Here is a 16,571-nt window from a genome sequence, read left to right as displayed (position 1 = left end):
TAATATATAAAAATAAATGTTAAGGGATGACATAGCCTGTTTCTTGCAGCTTTCTGTTCCTGCAGACAGTGGTCCCGTCCTTACCTCGTGTTTTTTTCTTGCATTATCTTTTGTACTTGTCTGATCCCTCATTGAAATGATTCAGCTCACTAACCAGGTAGAAAGCTAATCTAACAGAAAGAAAGTGAACTTTTGAAGCTTTAATGAGCTGATTTGGTTTATGGGTAGGTCAGAGAACCTTGAGAAGATGATCAAAGGAGATTGGAGTGGTGCTGTGTAGCCAGGCACGGGAGCACATGGGCCAGCCCCTGGGTTCGGCGGTGCTGAGCTGTCTTGTTGAACAGCACCCATTTTGTTTCTTTAGGCTTTGCCACTTTCTAAATATAGTGCTATGATAGTTGGTCTTCCTCACTTAAGAAAAAGACTTTTTTTTTTTTTTTAAACTTTTCTTGAGTACGTGAGACATCATGATGTTGAATTGTCTGGAGTACAAATCAGATTGTTTTTGTAATAAGCCTGATGAACAAATGGGACTTCCGTGATCATCTCATTGCATATGAGTAAAATTATCTTTTGTTCTTAGTTTAAGTGCTTACTGACAATTCCTGGATCTTAATGTTCGGAAATTGGTTACTCTGTTGTTGCAAGAGAGGATATTTAGTTTTTTAATTAAGACTGTTTCCATGAGCTAAAATTTGTGGTTTATAGAATCTTGATTTTTTTTTTTTTCCCTGTAGTTCACCTTAACAGAAGCAATTCCTCCAAAGTTTGCTGTCTGTCCACTTCTTACGTACAGCTCTGAAGTAATCAGTTGCTACTATCTTTGAGTTTCTGTCTACATTACCTCTGATAAGCACAACAGAAGAAGAACCCTCTGGTAGTGTTTAGGTGCTTCTTAAAGGTGTTAAGACTAATGTTGTTAGTGTGTATAGTGCTGTTAATGAACACATTAGTCAAAGAGTGCTGTAAAAGTATAAAGTCCACTTTCAGTTACTCCTAGCTGTGTGTTTGACAGTCTAAAGAAGAGAATAAGGTATTGCAAAACTCTTACAAGAAGGAAGAGCATAATGTGACTGTTTAAGCATTTTAAAGACAAAGATAATGCCAGTAGAATAAATTCATGCTGTGTTTATTTTCCTCAGTCCTTTTTTCGCTTTATTTGCACTATTAGTTCTTTTGCAAGTAGGGTAAGAGTAGCAGTGTCATGTATAATACACAAAATACAGCGGGTTAGAGAAACAGAATGCTTGTTCAGAAATAAATGTAGAATATTGTAGAAAAGTTTAGTATTAAAAATTAAATATTTTCGTAGTTTCCAGTAATGTTTTCAGAATAAACATTTTTAATATTTCACATATGCTGGTTACTAAGAGCTTGTTTACTAAGCTTAAGTTTCCTCTTTTTCTGTAAGGATATGTACAAATGAGCCAATTAAATATGGTCTTATGCTTTTTTTCTTTTCAGAAAGATGAAGGTAGTGATGCTAGTTTGAGTGATAGCCACATATCTCCTCCCGCCAAACGTACCTCAAAACATGCTGATCCTGTGTGCAAAGACAAATCAAAATCACGCAGTTCTGGACAGCGAGAGGAATGGAGCATCTCAACTGGACAGTCCAGGTAACTTGGTGCCAAGAGAAAAATGAAGTCTTACCAATTTTTCCTGTGTTGTTAACCCTCTTATGCTATTTCTGCAGTGAGCTGCAGCTCACGCTCAAGAGTGTATTTTTGAAACGTGTTCTTTTCATACAATTTTCTTTTAGTTTAAGGCTCCAGGAACGTGGGTTACATCAATCCTCTCATCTCTGTGTTTCCTTTCTATGCAAATTTGTGCAAAAATGGAAAGTAATTTTATTTGAGATGCAGTCTGAATTCTAGATTCTTCATACATCCAAATTTAGTGACTTAATTGGTATTTTTATGTACTCAAGCTATAAGAAGACATGACATTTTAATTAGGAAATCAGTATTATCCCCCTCTTTAGGGAATGGATGATGGTCAAGTTTGTTTCTTTCCATTGTTGTTTTCAGCCTCTCTTCCCTGTTTGGTTATAAGGACTCAAGTAAATTACTGTATTTTATTAAATGTAGCCTCAATCCTGCCACATTTTTATAACTCGAAAGAGGAGTAATTAGTTTCATTTTATAACTCTGATTAATAGTATTTTACAAAGCATTCTTGTGTTCATAAGGTTCTTCACATGATTACAAGTAATTATGAGACAGTGTAGACAGTATGTTCCTGGGCCATGAACTTTCAGTTAATACTGATTCTGTTGTAGATTCGTATTTCGTATTTATGTACAAATCAAAATCGTTCTTGCAACACTTTGTATGTAAGAATGACTGTAATTCACTACTGGACTGTCGTCTGCTAGGATGAAGTATATTTTAAAACTATGTAAATCTTAAAATAGATCTCTTTTTTTGTTTATTTTTCCCTTTTAAAACAGAATAAATTAAATATAGCATATCATGTGCCATGGTCATCTGGGAATGTATTGAAACTCATATGGACCTTCTATTTCTTTTGCTTGTTCGTGTAGACTTGTAGTGTACCTATTAGAAATGCTAAGAGATAAAAAAAATATTTAATGTGGCTGGGAGAATTTAGATCACTGTGTCAAATGAAATTTGGCCAGGATACTGAACTCATGTTGTTGCTCATGTAGAACCCACTGCGACGTGTCTTTGCATCTGAGGTTTTTTTTGTTGTTTTCTGCCAAAATCCAAAGTGCTGGGCCTGATAGTGATCTTGAGTAGCTAAGACTTTTCCCAAAAGTTTTGTTGCTAAACCTTTATTGTAATCAAATTTCACTCCTTCAGTTGTGGTTTCTAAAATACTTAAAATATCTGACCAGAAAAATGTTATTGGAAGGTTGGATGTGGACATGATTTTTGTAAATGTGTTTTTTTTGTGTTGCTACCCAATCCTTGCAAAAATCCTTAGGTTACCTTTGTTTTGTAAGGATTTGTTACACATTTCTTAGGAAAATAATAGCAAAGCCCACATCTTCTGTGCCTCTGAGTTAAACACTTTGTAGTCTGTTGAACTCTTGGTCATGTTTGAGCTCAGATTGCATTTGGTATTACTAAGATTTCCCCTCCTTTTTCTCGTTCCCGTCAAATTAATTTTAGTTTTCTAGTTTGAGAACAAGGAGTTCCTCCCTATCCAGTACTGGTCTGAAGTATATACAGTGCACTTGTCTGTAAAGTACTTAGTGTCTCTGAGGGTAGAAGAAAGAAAAATTTTTTTTTTCCTTTTGCCTGATTTATTTCGCTTTTTTGCATAGCAGTGTTGACAAATTACTTTTAACAGTCTGCCAGTGGTTGTAGCATTTTTGTTCATTTGTATTCTACTCTAAATTATCTTTTAGTAAAATCATGTCTAATAAATAAGAATATTTTTAATTTTTCAAAGATAAGTGAATGAAGGAACAATTGCTTACGCAATAAAATTGCGGAAAACTCTGAAATATGTATTTGTCTTAGACTGTGAAGTAGTAGGGCTTAATTTTCCTAGAAGTTAATTTAAAAAGAAATTCAAAATACCAGGTTGATAGAGAACATGAAAATATTTTTTATTGATTTTAAGTACACCCAGCATAAATTAATTCCATTCAGTGAGTTGGTAATTTTCTTAAATTTACTCTTTTTCTGTGAGTACAAAACAACTTTTTGTGCTTCTACTAGTTTATCCAAAGTGTTTGAATGATAATTAGCTTTGAAGAGCTATATCAAGATCCTGTTCTGAAACTTAAGGGCAGAGTTAATAGTAGGACATGGCATGAGGGAACATTGGAGGGATTAATAAGAGATGTTTAGATAATTGGGGGGATTCATATAATTGCTATTTGGCAGTTTTGTCCTCATTCCAATGTTGGGCATGAAGCAGACTCTTAAGAGGCTACGTGTCACAAAGGTTTTGAAGTCATAGTGTATCGTGTAACATTCTATGTTTAAAGTTCTATTTTCACTGTGTAACTTTTGCTTGGCTAAGGAGCGTTAACATTATTTGTGTGTCTAATGTAATTGTTTCCTAGGTTAACTTCTCAGCCTGGTGCTACACTACCAAATGGACGTAGCTTATGTAAGTGTATTACAGTGGACCCTGTTGTATCTACTTTTACATTTAACAATTTTATCTCAATGATCTTCAGTTGCAAATATTTTTAATAACTTTACTGATTACTCTAATCATTTTGACCAGAAAAGTTACTGGTTTGGCTCAGTTTTCTTCTGTCAATATCTTGGATGCTCTCTGTGGACACAGGGAACATTCTTAGATGAAATTCCATTTCTCTTCTCAATTCAGACCTCTTGGCCATGATCCTGATGTTTTCCTTAATTCCCAAATTTACTGTTACGAACTAATTTTGGCCTTCCTCTCCCAGCTGGTCTCTTTAATTTGCTTACTCTTTGCTCATTTGAAATTTGGCCTTCTGTGGTTTTTAACATTACTTTACTATTGCTTTAGAGAGACCTGCCTTGTCTGCAGCTCCTGCTACCTTGAACAATTTTCCTATATGCTTCTACCTTACAAACTTGCCATCTCATTGCATATCTTTGCTAAAACCACTTTGTCTTTCGTGTCCCTTTTTCATCAATTCTGTTCCTTTTAGTTCTGTGTTGACTCTATGTAAGTGTTAATCCATTAAGCGTATTTGGTATTTTTATTATTTATTGTGGTGCCTGAGGAACAATTAGGAGTAGGATCCCTTTTTGTTTGGCACTGTACAGAGTAGCCGATATAGATTTGCTTGTGAAATCAATGTGTTGTATCTGACCTTTTGATACTGTATTTGAAAGACTAAGAATCGAAACTGTGGGCCGAGTGTGCGTTTTAGTATTGATGTTAACTTAAAAATATTGAATGGATACTTGAATGCCAAATTTTCATCATAAAATAAGATTATCGTATAAGGAAACAAGCTTGAGTCTGAAGAAACAGCTTGTAAAACAAATTTGATAGGAATTTAAAAAATATATTTCTTTAGTGAATATAAGGGTGCTCATACTGTGCTCCATAACTTTTGGTTTATTGTCCTTGCTAAGTATTCTCTTATTAATTCTTGTTTGTGAAAATGTTGTTTCCTGCATTTTGAAGTAGTAATACAAATTTCTCTTAGCTCTCAAAAGCCATCCCCTTCGAGGGGAAAAAAAGGGAGATGGGGACCATGCTTGCATAAACGGAGATATAGAAGTCAGAAAAAGTTGTCGGTCCAGGAAAAACAGATTTGAAACTTTGAATCAGAGTTTATTGTTTGATCAGCTAGTAAACAGGTATGTGGGGATACTTCAGTTGTATTCACAAAGCATCTTAATGATTTTTTTAAAAGTTAGAAAACCCTGTCTTCCAGTGCCATCTATGTGTTTTACTGTGGGAATGTATTAGCGTCGAGGCAAGCTAGATTGTGGTTTGAGTTACAGGCTGGGTCCTGTGCTGTAACTGCCTGTTACCCATGTTCTAAATGCAAAGCAGCTTACCAGACTTTCATTGAGGAGTAAGCTATTTTGTGTTTACACCTGGATAAAACCGTGTATGTTGGCGGTTATTGCAGAGTGGCTGACATGCTGTAAATCCACACCCTAGTTTGTTTCTTAGTAACCTCTCTATGTAGTGATACCCTAAATGTGATGTAAATTGGTGATTAGCAACAATGCTTGGAAGCTTTCTAGATTTTGCTTGTATGATTTTGATCATAAAATATCAAAAGTTTGTAGCTTTCTTTTTTGTTTTTGTTTTTTACCATTTGTTAGTAATTCACATAGGGTGGGTGTCACTTTTTGACATTTACTGTGCAGACAAAGTAGGTCAGAGAGGGAGGCACGGTCTGGTCTGAGCATAGGAATGGGAGCCAGAAATACTTTTCTTGAAATGCTATTTCTATGTGGCCCTGGGCAGGTCACTTATTATGTCTCAATTTTCCCACCTGTGAAACGGGTTTTAATAGTCACATCTGTGAGAGACTGCTTGCTCTAGTGCTTGGAAAATGATTTAAACATAAACATTTAATTGCCAAGTATGATCTTTATTGTTAAATGTGTTCTGTTGAATCTTTTATTAATTTAATTTTCTTTTTCAATTTACTCACTAACTACTTGGTATCAGTTTACAAATTTATATTGAGTTACATTTATTTTTCTAGTTGCAGTTGAATCTCCCTCTCCTCATCAACAATAGGAAAAAGTCTACCATGAAGATTGTAATTTGATAAGATCATGGTACTGAAGTCTATATATGAACTTATACTGATAACAGTGTGTCCCATAATCATTGGAGGTTTTTAAGAACAGGTTAGACAAATGTGTCAGGAATGATTTAGGTATTGTGTAGTTTGCCTGGCAGAGCAGGTGGACTTTTCCAGGTCCCCTCCAACCCTATTTTCTTTGATAGCGAACTATAGCATGATTTTACTTGAAGTGGTTATGTCGCACATCACATATATTTTAGAAGAATTGTTTAAAATTGAGAGGGACACTCATAATGAAATCTTGACTTTACTGACTTCTGTGACCAGAACTTCCATTGACTTCTTTCTAGGCAGGATTTCACCCTTTAGATTTACTTTTAAGCAGCTTGAAAGAAAGGAAGTGAAAGTTTCTGCCTTCTTACAATTATTATACAGATACAGTAGAATTCCAGTGGAAATCTACCATAACTGCCAAAGCGAGCAGTAACTAGGTGTTCAGGACAGGTGGCAAATAATTGACTTGGCCTGGCAAATACTCTGTTGTTTTCTTCCTTAGCAATGAAGCCTCTTGGCCAAGGTTATTATTTATACACCACTATTGTTTTGACAGCTGTTTACAAATACTTCAGATAATGAAAATGTGGACTAATTAAATAGTAGATGAGGAATGGTAGAGTACTGAGCTCAAATAACAAATGATGAAATTCTAGGTGTTACTGATTTAACATTTAAAAAAAAAAATCCTTTATGTATTAGTGTCTTTCTGAGGCCAGGGTAAGAAGCTGTAAAGCTTATGGGATGGAGGCATTGATTGCTTTCCCAATATTATAATTATGTAGGTAAAAAGCTTTATTTTTTTATTCTGCAAACTTAGTCTTAACTGACACCTAATCTAACATCTAAGCAGTTAGGAGTTTATATGTTACAATTTACACTGAGCAAAAAAAAAATTTTTAAATGTTTTTTTAAATGTTACAGCCTAATTTGAACCTCAAATTTTAGTAACATCAGCATTTCTTCTTTTGCATACTCTTTAGTTTATATTGTGTAGGTTCATTTTTCAGTTTTCTTTATTATGGTTGGTTTTGTAGTTAACTGATAGATTCAAGAAGCTATCCTAAAATTTTCAGATTTTAATTCATTTGTATGTTTAGTTGACTTGTAGATCTTGGAATAGCCATAACAGACCATAGAATTAGATATGTTGTGTTGTTGGATGCTGTGTAAAAAGTTCTGCACGTTTACTATTTTAAGACTGAATTTTTTTTGTGTTAACCGTTGCATATATTTTAGTACTGCTGAAGCTGTCCTACAGGAAATGGATAATATTAACATCAGGAGAAATAGGCGGTCTGGCGAAGTAGAACGGCTACGAATGTGGACAGACACAGAATTTGTAAGTGTAGAGTGTCTCAGATCTTGAATAAAAGTAGTGTCAAGGGGGAGTGTTTGTTTTTGGAATCTCCATACATTTGTCTGTAACTCTGTCAAAAGGTTTCAGATCCTCTTCAGTGGATAACATTAAAAAAACTTGATGAACTCAAATTCTGAACAACATTCGTGGATATATATTAAATCAGTTGATGAATTGACTTCCATGCTCTCGTGGTGTACTGTGGTGGTTCTCCTTTGGTTTGAAGCACACTCTGGTAGTCTGAAAACAGGATCAGGGACTGTCATCTGCTTTGTTCCCTAAAACAGCTTGATACTGATGTTAACTATGTATTAGACGGACTAGGTACTGAGAGACTTATTTTACCACCTATTAAATGCTTTTGCAGTCTACCTGTGAAGGGCTGTGTTGGAAAAAGACTTGGGGGCTAGAGGTTGTGTGGGGTATTACCTACTGAACTGTGGGCTAACACTGTGAGCGGCATGGGACAGTACTGATAGGTGTGTATGTGAATTTTATCCCAGGAAAACATGGATATGTATTCTCGAGTGAAAAGAAGAAGGAAATCACTGAGGAGAAATAGCTATGGGATTCAAAACCACCATGAAGTGTCCACAGAAGGGGAAGAAGAAGGTATGGGTTGTAAAGAATTGTAAGAGTTTGTCTGAAATACTTACACAACAAAGCTCTCCTCGACATAAGATAGCAATATATTGCACTACAGAAAGTAATTTGGGTTTCGATCTGGAATTGGAGTTATTAAATAGACCAGTTAACAAGAATATTGCAAATAAGTACACACTGAACGATTCCTCCTCTTTAGAAGTAAGAGAAGTTTTAGAGATCTCTACAAATAGTTTTCTTTAAACAAAAGCAAGTTTATCTGAAATTAGCAGAACAAACCCTGGTCTCTAAATGTTTATATACTATGTTCCCTTACTTCTGTTTCCTGCAACACCAAGTAATTGGAGCTTTCCTTATATTCCCTGTAACAATCCTCTGGTGGAAGCCAAGATGCATGTGGTCTACAACTATACATGTTATAACTGATTCACTATTTCTCATATGCTGGGTGGCAGTTACCAGAAAGAATGTGTAATAGTCAGTTCTGCATCCTTCCTTTGGGGAAGATATTAATTAAAGTCTCTGTTTTCTATCCATCCACTGAATTTTAGACACACAACTGTATTTGAAATTTTACCTTCCTTTAAAAATTTGTATGAAACTGGCCAGTGGGTTCAATAAGTATTGAGAAAGAAGGAGTTATGGCTAACTTTGCTGGCATGATGAACATCATGCTTGGCTTCCTTAAGAAATCAGACTCAAACTTCAGGGATCCATACAGGGTTCAGTGCAGTGTCTCGATTTTGAACTGAAACTGCTCAGGTTTGGTCTGTCCCAATTAATAAGAATGCAGTCTTAATTCTGAGATCTATGGATGGAAATACTGATCCCGTTAACAGATGGACCTAGGTGGTACCTTTATACAGTGTGTTTATTTGCTTTGTGTAAAAATTATATTGTGAATTGTAAAATTGTACTTATTTTCATGCTCTGTCAAATATTTTATTTTCTGAGGCTCCTGTGGGAAAAGAGTGAGAAGAAAGGCATTATTCTTAATTCGAAGGATAATTATTGAAGGAAAAAGAGTGGATAGAAGTGATATTTGAAGTACTTTACAACTAAAATTAATTTGACATCTATTTTTCTTTCTGTTGCTTTTCCAGAACCTTCAGTGGGAAACTAGAAGGGAGTTTGACAATGTGCTGTAGATTTATCTTGGTCTTCAAATTTCCAGTGATTTGCCAATTAGTGTTAATTCATCGGAGGGGAATAATTCTCAGTGAACATTAAAATGTTAATTTTTAGGATGAAGATAGCTCTGGCATGGAGTAGAAGTGTTCTGAAAATATTTTCCCCCCCCAACAGAGTCTCAGGAAGAAGATGGAGATATAGAAGTAGAAGAGGCCGAGGGAGAAGAAAATGATCGGCCATATAATCTCAGACAGAGAAAAACTGTTGAAAGATACCAGGCCCCTCCAATAGGTGAGGAACTAGACAGTACTCATGCAGTTCTGCTCTGCTGGCCTCCAAGAATACCATGGGTGTGGGAAGGGAAAAGTTGGATGACTGCTTCTCACCCCTGACAGAGTTCCCATGTAGCATTAGCGACGTTCATCTTGCCTGTGTGTCATGGTTTAACCCCAGCCGGCGACTAAGCACCACACAGCCAGTCATTCACTCCCCCCTGGTTATATGGGGGAGAGAATCAGAAGAGTGAAAGTGAGAAAACTCGTGGGTTGAGGTAAAGACAGTTTAATAGGGAAAGGAAAAGCCGTGCACACAAGCAAAGCACACCAAGGAATTCATTCACTACTTCCCATCGGCAGGCAGGTGTTCAGCCATCTCCAGGAAAGCAGGGCTCCATCATGCATAACGGTGACTTGGGAAGACAAACACCATCACTCCGAACATCCCCCCTTCCCTCTTGTTCCCCCAGCTTTATATGCTGAGCATGACGTCATATGGTATGGGATATCCCTTTGGTCAGTCGGGGTCAGCTGTCCCAGCTGTGTCCCCTCCCAGCTTCTTGTGCCCCCCCAGCCTACTTGCTGGTGGGGTGGGGTGAGGAGCAGAAAAGGCCTGGACTCTGTGTAAACATTGCTCAGCAATAACAAAACAATAACAAAAACATCCCTGAATTGTCAAGACTGTTTTCAGCACAAATCCAAAACATAGCCCCATACTAGCTACTGTGAAGAAAATTAACTCTATCCCAGCCAAAACCAGCACACTCTGTTTTTGTTCACCATGTGAATACAATTATTGAGACACAATCTATCAATTTGTCAGTCAGTGGTGGTGGTGTTGCTAGTGCATGCTGCCTTTGAACTTTGCAAGTAATGCCATGCGCTGGGATCAGGGTTGGACGTGAACGGGGTTTAGGTCAAGAAATAGTTGGCAGAAGCTGAATTCAGAAAGCAATCTAATAAATTAGATAATTACATAGAAAAAATAGTTACTGTTATGCCTGATTCTCTTCTTGAGTGGTAAGCCTAATTCATAACCGTAGATATATTGCATGGCAGCAGTTAACCACATTTTGCCTAGATGAGAAATTTAGAATAGAATAGTTCAGTTGGAAGGAACCTACAATGATCATCTAGTCCAACTGCCTGACCGCTTCAGGGCTGACCAAAAATTAAAGCATGTGTTATTAAGGGCATTATCCAAATGCCTCTTAAACACTGGCAGGCATGGGGCATCGACCACCTCTCTAGGAAGCCTGTTCCAGTGTTTGACCACTCTCTGGGTACAGAAATGCTTCCTAATGTCCAGTCTAAACCTCCCCTGACGCAACTTTGACGCAGCTTCCCATGCGTCCTATAACTGGATCCGAGGCAGAAAAGCTCAGCACCTCCCTCTCCACATCCCCTCCTCAGGAAGCTGTGGAGAGCAATGCGGTGTCGCCCCTCAGCCTCCTTTCCTCCAAACTAGACAAACCCAGTGTCCTTAGCCGCTCCTCATAGGACATGCTTTCAGTGATCCATACAGGTTTCAGCGTAGCGTCTCTTGATTTTGAACCTTTTAATACTTCTGTTTGAAATAATGTATTCTGTGCATATTTGGTTTAGATTGCAATGGTGTATGCAGTGTGCTATGTCTTAAGGCAACTTGGAAATTAAGACACTGATAGAGAAATGCTGTGGTTTATTTGTTAAGAGAAATTTCAAGACATCCCATATTATCAGCTGTGCAGAGCTTTCTTTGTGGAGTTTCATGTCCTGCAAATAAACAAAAAATGCTAGTGCCCTGGATGAATTACATTCTGTGCCATGATAGCCATAGCTGTGATGATTTGAGGAGGCTGAGGGTGGGGTTCTTATGACTGTATCAAGCCAAGTATGGTGATAGTGAAATAAAGCATAAGAGGTTTGATTTCCCTCCACCCCCCCGAGTTCTTTTCTTAATTTGAGCTTTTGGAGAAACCGGTGATAACATTATTGGTAAAGCAATAATCTAGCACTTTTGCGCTGCATTTAGATTAGTTTATTGTTCTTTTGTAATTGATGTTACAAACCCGTAACTTCTCTTACTCAGTGCCAGCTCATCAGAAAAAGAGGGAAAATACACTGTTTGATATTCACAGATCTCCTGCAAGAAGAAGCCATATCAGGTAAATGTCAGTCTTTCGGTATGTACTTGTTTGCTTTCCCTCAGTACATTTCTATTAGGTTTTGATTTTCAAAACATTCTTGAGTGAGTTGTACAGTTCATTCATGCATGTACATGGGTCTTGAATTGTATCTTCGGTTCAGCTCGTGATCAGCATACAAAAATGAATTTCATAATACCAGTAGAAGCTTTGTGATAAACAGAATGGAAACAGGTGTGCTGCAAGTACTGGAAAGAGAGTTGCACATTGCACACTGTAGCTTTTTCTGTAAGGGCATATATTTAGTGTTTAAATCCAAAGCAGCAGTTTAACAAATATCCCCTTTCTATTCTACAAAAATAAACAAATCAAGGTAATGTTTTTTGTTTTCTTCCAGTCCAAATTTCATCCAAGTAATACTAACAATTTAATAAAATATTTACCAAGCGTCATTTTTGACTCTTACCTTTTGTGTCAAAGAAGTCTGGAATACACCAAGTTGTCTTGGAAACTGTCGATAGGCTTTATTTAACAAAATAGATGAGATCAGAGCTTAATACATCTTTTTAAAAATAAACTTACTCAAAACTTCAGGGAGATAAATTTGCCCATGAACAGAATCCAAGTAAACGAATGCTAGTCTCAGCTGAAACTCTTGTCTTGTTATTGCACAATTTAATGGCATAGTGAAAATATGAAAAGTAAATAAAATAATAACAGAATCTTATGATTCTACAAGTTTCTTTGTAATATAAATAAAAACATTTAATTTTGAAGAGCGCTTTTTTTTTTTGCTTAAAGTGCTTATGACATTTTGTTGGGTAATCTCAGGACTTGTATTTGCTAGTAAGATGTAAAGAGAGTGAAAGCTATTATCCCTTCAGTTTTAGCATGCTCATTGCTCCACTCTCATTTTATCCCTTCTTCTCAGGACACTGTCATAAAAATTCTTCCTAATTGCATGATATTGTCTTTGATACGTTTTTAAATGTATCTAATTTTTGGTCATCGAACAGTAAAACTGATTGACCGTGTTATCCTTTGGCAAAAAACAGCTAGTCAGTGCATTATCATGTTCATACAAATGATGCAGCTCACTAAATTCACTAAAAATACATGAATTTTTACTATTAGCCAACCTTTTCATGCAAAAAAAGTGCCAACTTTTTTCAAACAGATATCAAACCGAACACCGTTTTCTACAGAAGATGATGTGTACATTCTCTAATATTTCTGAAATACTCAGTTTTCTGAAATACTGTCATACTAAAATAAGAAATGGTTCATGCAGACTTTGAATAGTAATTTTACTTAGATTCAGATCAGAAGTTAAACTACAGTAAAGATATTTTGTGAAACTGTTCTGCTGTTCAGAATTAATGACCTCATAAAAAGAGACCATATGCTTTAGGAAGTATGGAATTTTTTCAAAGAATATTTAAAGGGAAGCATGGAACTGAGTAAGGGGATCTTGATTATTCTGTTACGTTGGAGGTGGCTAAAGTGGTTGGAAGCTTTCCTAAGTACAGTTGCTGCCTGATGAACTTCAGCAGCTTATTGACTGAATACTCATTCACACTTGCTGAGGTAACATGGACAGAACTACATATCTTACGGGGATCTACTGTTTTAGTAATGTTCATGTTGAAATCAGATATCCCTGTGATAGTAAAAGATGTTGTTCCCCTCCCAGATTATTTTGATACTTACTTAATAAAACTAAAATTTGCATGCATCTTAAACCTGAACAGTACTGTACTTGCCATTTAAATTTTGTTTTTATAAAAGAATCAAAACATGCTGCTCTACTGCAAAAAGGACTGAGTTTTATGTTTATTTTGCCACTTCAATAGGAGAAAGAAGCATGCCATTCACAGCAGTGATACAACCTCTTCAGATGAAGAACGTTTTGAAAGAAGAAAATCTAAAAGCATGGCCAGAGCAAGAAATAGGTATGAAAACATCCTTGGTCTTTAGGAGGATTTGATTTTTATTATTCAGCAGAAAACAAGCAGAACTATTCTATAATGTTCTATCAGTTCTACAGGCTTTTTTGATTCTGCCTGTGATTACCTGCAGACATAGTGTAAGAAGATTGCTGGTTATATATTAACATAGATTTTGAAGTCTTATGAGTAGATAATTAACAGTAGTGATAAAAAGATGGAAATATAAGAATATCTGTTTGATTCAGTTGGGTTATAAGACAAACAACTTCTGTTGGTTAAAATGGATTTTTATTCTTGGTGTTACTTGGTCCCAGTTAGTTCAGTTGTACTCCCAATACTAGCTCTTATTCTTCTCTCTTCCTGTTGTGTAATAATGTTCTACATACATGCATTCTGTGCACCCAACACATATTTCTTTGACCTTACATTTATTCACTAGTTATCTAAAAGTGAAAGATCTGTAAGGTGTATCAGTAAATTTACTTACTGCCAGAGATACATTAGTTGGAAAACTGAACAGAAAAAAAAGTGTTTCCTCATCTTTCTTTCTCCGACTCTTCCTGTCTGCCACACCATTCCTTTTTCCAACCTGAGGAATTCCAAAGATGTACAGCTAGCAAAAGTGTAGTTCCAAGTGTAACCTGTATCTTACTGGTACCTTTCTTCCTCCCTTTAACTGTGTATTTGACCTGATGTAATACCTGTGTAGGGGCTTAAAGCTTCTTTGTATACACTAAGAAGCTGGAACAGGTGGATGTGAGTTATGACTGATGTGCAAGAAATATTTTTATTTCCTTTCTTTGGATTCTAATGAGCTATATTTTTTAAAATTTGTTTTCCTTGTACTGTTAATCCTTTTCTTGCTATACTGAACTTATGCAGTTCATCACTGCCAATGGAGTGTGTTCTGTTGTTTTGGTCAGCGTTGTTTCTTCTGTGTTTAATCAAAATAGTCTGTCCATCCTAGTTCTCCAGATTGAAATATCTGTATGGAAGCGTAAAACTATCTTTATATTTAAGGCACTTCCAGATACAGAAGAATAATTACCACAATAAAAAGGTTAGTTTTGATTACCTTATCAACCCAGGAAGGTCATCTCTTTAGGTAGTAGAAGGCATTTAATCTCTTGGTTCTTCCTATTCCAGCGAAATGATCAAAACAGAACAGTATTTATTTGGTGGGGGTTTTTTGTTGTTGAACAGGTGCCTGCCTTTAAACTTTAGAGCAGAAGACTTAGCTAGTGGAATCCTGCGAGAACGTGTGAAAGTTGGGGCAAGTTTGGCTGATGTTGACCCTATGATTGTTGATAAATCGGTAGGTTTTGTTAAAACTTCTTGTTTTCCTTCCCCCAATTATGCATAAGCAGAATTCACCACAGCCTCTCATTAGAGTTGAAGTAAATTCATAATAAGCTCACTGATCTTTTTTGATTTTTTTCCAAAGCTGCTGTCTGTTTATTCCTTTGGGCTACAAAGCACTTGCTTTTGGCCTGTAGGTAATCAACAGGCTGCATACATATCATAAATAAACCAAAATATCAGTTGCCAAACTATATTTCTTTGTTTACAGTCAGTTTGTCATTACTTGTAATAGTAGAAACTGGGATATGCTGAGCAGTGCAGAAAACAGCATTACTGATCACCCGGGTTGATTAGCTCAGTGCTAGCCATGTCGGTCCTGTGCTTATTCAGAAACAATGATGCACATTAGCTTATGGTGCGTGTTGTGCAGAAGCTGCTGAATTATTACTAGGGCTGAACCATTGTCTAGAAGTACATTGATTATATTCATGTTATGCTGTACCTGAGCTTAAAAATGCTCTCAGACTTAGGCTGGATCTCTGTAGATCCAGGCATCCTTGGCACAGTTAACTTGTGAACCAGATAAACCTCATGGGGGTAACCAAGAGTTGACTTTCTCAACTTTTTTTACACTTTCAAAATTCAGGGAACTCCTGTTGATCAATGCAATGTTGTTTGCAATTTGTTTTCAAATATGTTATTTTATAAGTAAAGGTACTTGTGAAAAGCTGTTGCAATATATGCTTTTTGTGCTTTGTTTTTTTTCCTAAGGTGCGTTTTGATAGTATAGGGGGATTGAGCCATCATATTCTTGCACTTAAGGAAATGGTAGTGTTTCCTCTTCTCTATCCAGAAATATTTGAAAAATTCAAAATTCAACCACCAAGGTAGGTGTATTTACTCTTATTGTTGTATTTTTATTCTATTAAGCTTTGAAGAATGCTTCACTTGAAAACACATAGGAGATTGATTCTTTCCCTGAAGTGTTTACAGTTCAAATAGACTTATATGTTTGCTACCCCACTTGTCTATCAGAATGTAATAAGCGGGATGAAGAGTTTCAAAAATCTAGTTTATTTTTCTTGTGGTAAAAAGGTAAACTGAGATTTGGTCAAAGAAAGAATTCTCAAGTATTCCATTAAGTAGTACCTTGCCTTTTTTTCCATTATGTTATCAAATATTTTACTAAATCAAGCTAAATGCTGATGTTTCTTTTATAGAAGTAATCTGAATAATGTTATATTATGGTTTTAATATTTTTTAATCAGGCATCTTGGTGTGTGATTTAAATGGGTACACATAATCTAAGTAAATTGAAAATTTGGAGGTATTTTTGTCACTTAAAGGAAGTATGTCTCTCCAAAGAAGTAACAAAAGCTGACTCAAGTATTACCTAAGATTTAATATTTGAGGAGGTATTTAACTAGTGTAAAACAATCCTTTGGGAGCTTAATATGCTGTTGATTAATGTTCTCTACAAAGCAAAGATTTACTGATTGGAAAGCATAAAACAAACTTAGATTTTATGAAGTCATGTTGAATACACTAAATAATAATACTAGAACTTAAGTCTGTCTT

The 16,571-nt window shown here is 36.0% G+C and overlaps 1 protein-coding gene across 1 annotated transcript in view; it reads left to right on the top strand.

The window, feature by feature from the left end:
- Nucleotides 1–1,464: 1,464 nt before the first annotated feature.
- ATAD2B (ATPase family, AAA domain containing 2B) overlaps nucleotides 1,465–16,571 on the top strand; it is a gene marked incomplete at its 5' end in the record, with an annotated part of 63,095 nt that continues 47,988 nt past the window's right edge. Inside the window, 10 exons of the mRNA XM_009579862.1 lie at nucleotides 1,465–1,619; nucleotides 4,043–4,089; nucleotides 5,129–5,282; nucleotides 7,487–7,589; nucleotides 8,111–8,219; nucleotides 9,516–9,632; nucleotides 11,688–11,763; nucleotides 13,596–13,694; nucleotides 14,895–15,006; nucleotides 15,765–15,880. Of these exons, the coding sequence (XP_009578157.1) occupies nucleotides 1,465–1,619; nucleotides 4,043–4,089; nucleotides 5,129–5,282; nucleotides 7,487–7,589; nucleotides 8,111–8,219; nucleotides 9,516–9,632; nucleotides 11,688–11,763; nucleotides 13,596–13,694; nucleotides 14,895–15,006; nucleotides 15,765–15,880 (1,088 nt within the window). The remainder of the gene's footprint in view (nucleotides 1,620–4,042; nucleotides 4,090–5,128; nucleotides 5,283–7,486; nucleotides 7,590–8,110; nucleotides 8,220–9,515; nucleotides 9,633–11,687; nucleotides 11,764–13,595; nucleotides 13,695–14,894; nucleotides 15,007–15,764; nucleotides 15,881–16,571) is intronic.

The sequence above is a fragment of the Fulmarus glacialis genome, unplaced genomic scaffold, assembly GCF_000690835.1.
Source record: "Fulmarus glacialis isolate BGI_N327 unplaced genomic scaffold, ASM69083v1 scaffold26320, whole genome shotgun sequence".
Lineage (NCBI taxonomy): Eukaryota > Metazoa > Chordata > Aves > Procellariiformes > Procellariidae > Fulmarus > Fulmarus glacialis.
This window is presented reverse-complemented; position numbering and strand designations above follow the sequence as displayed.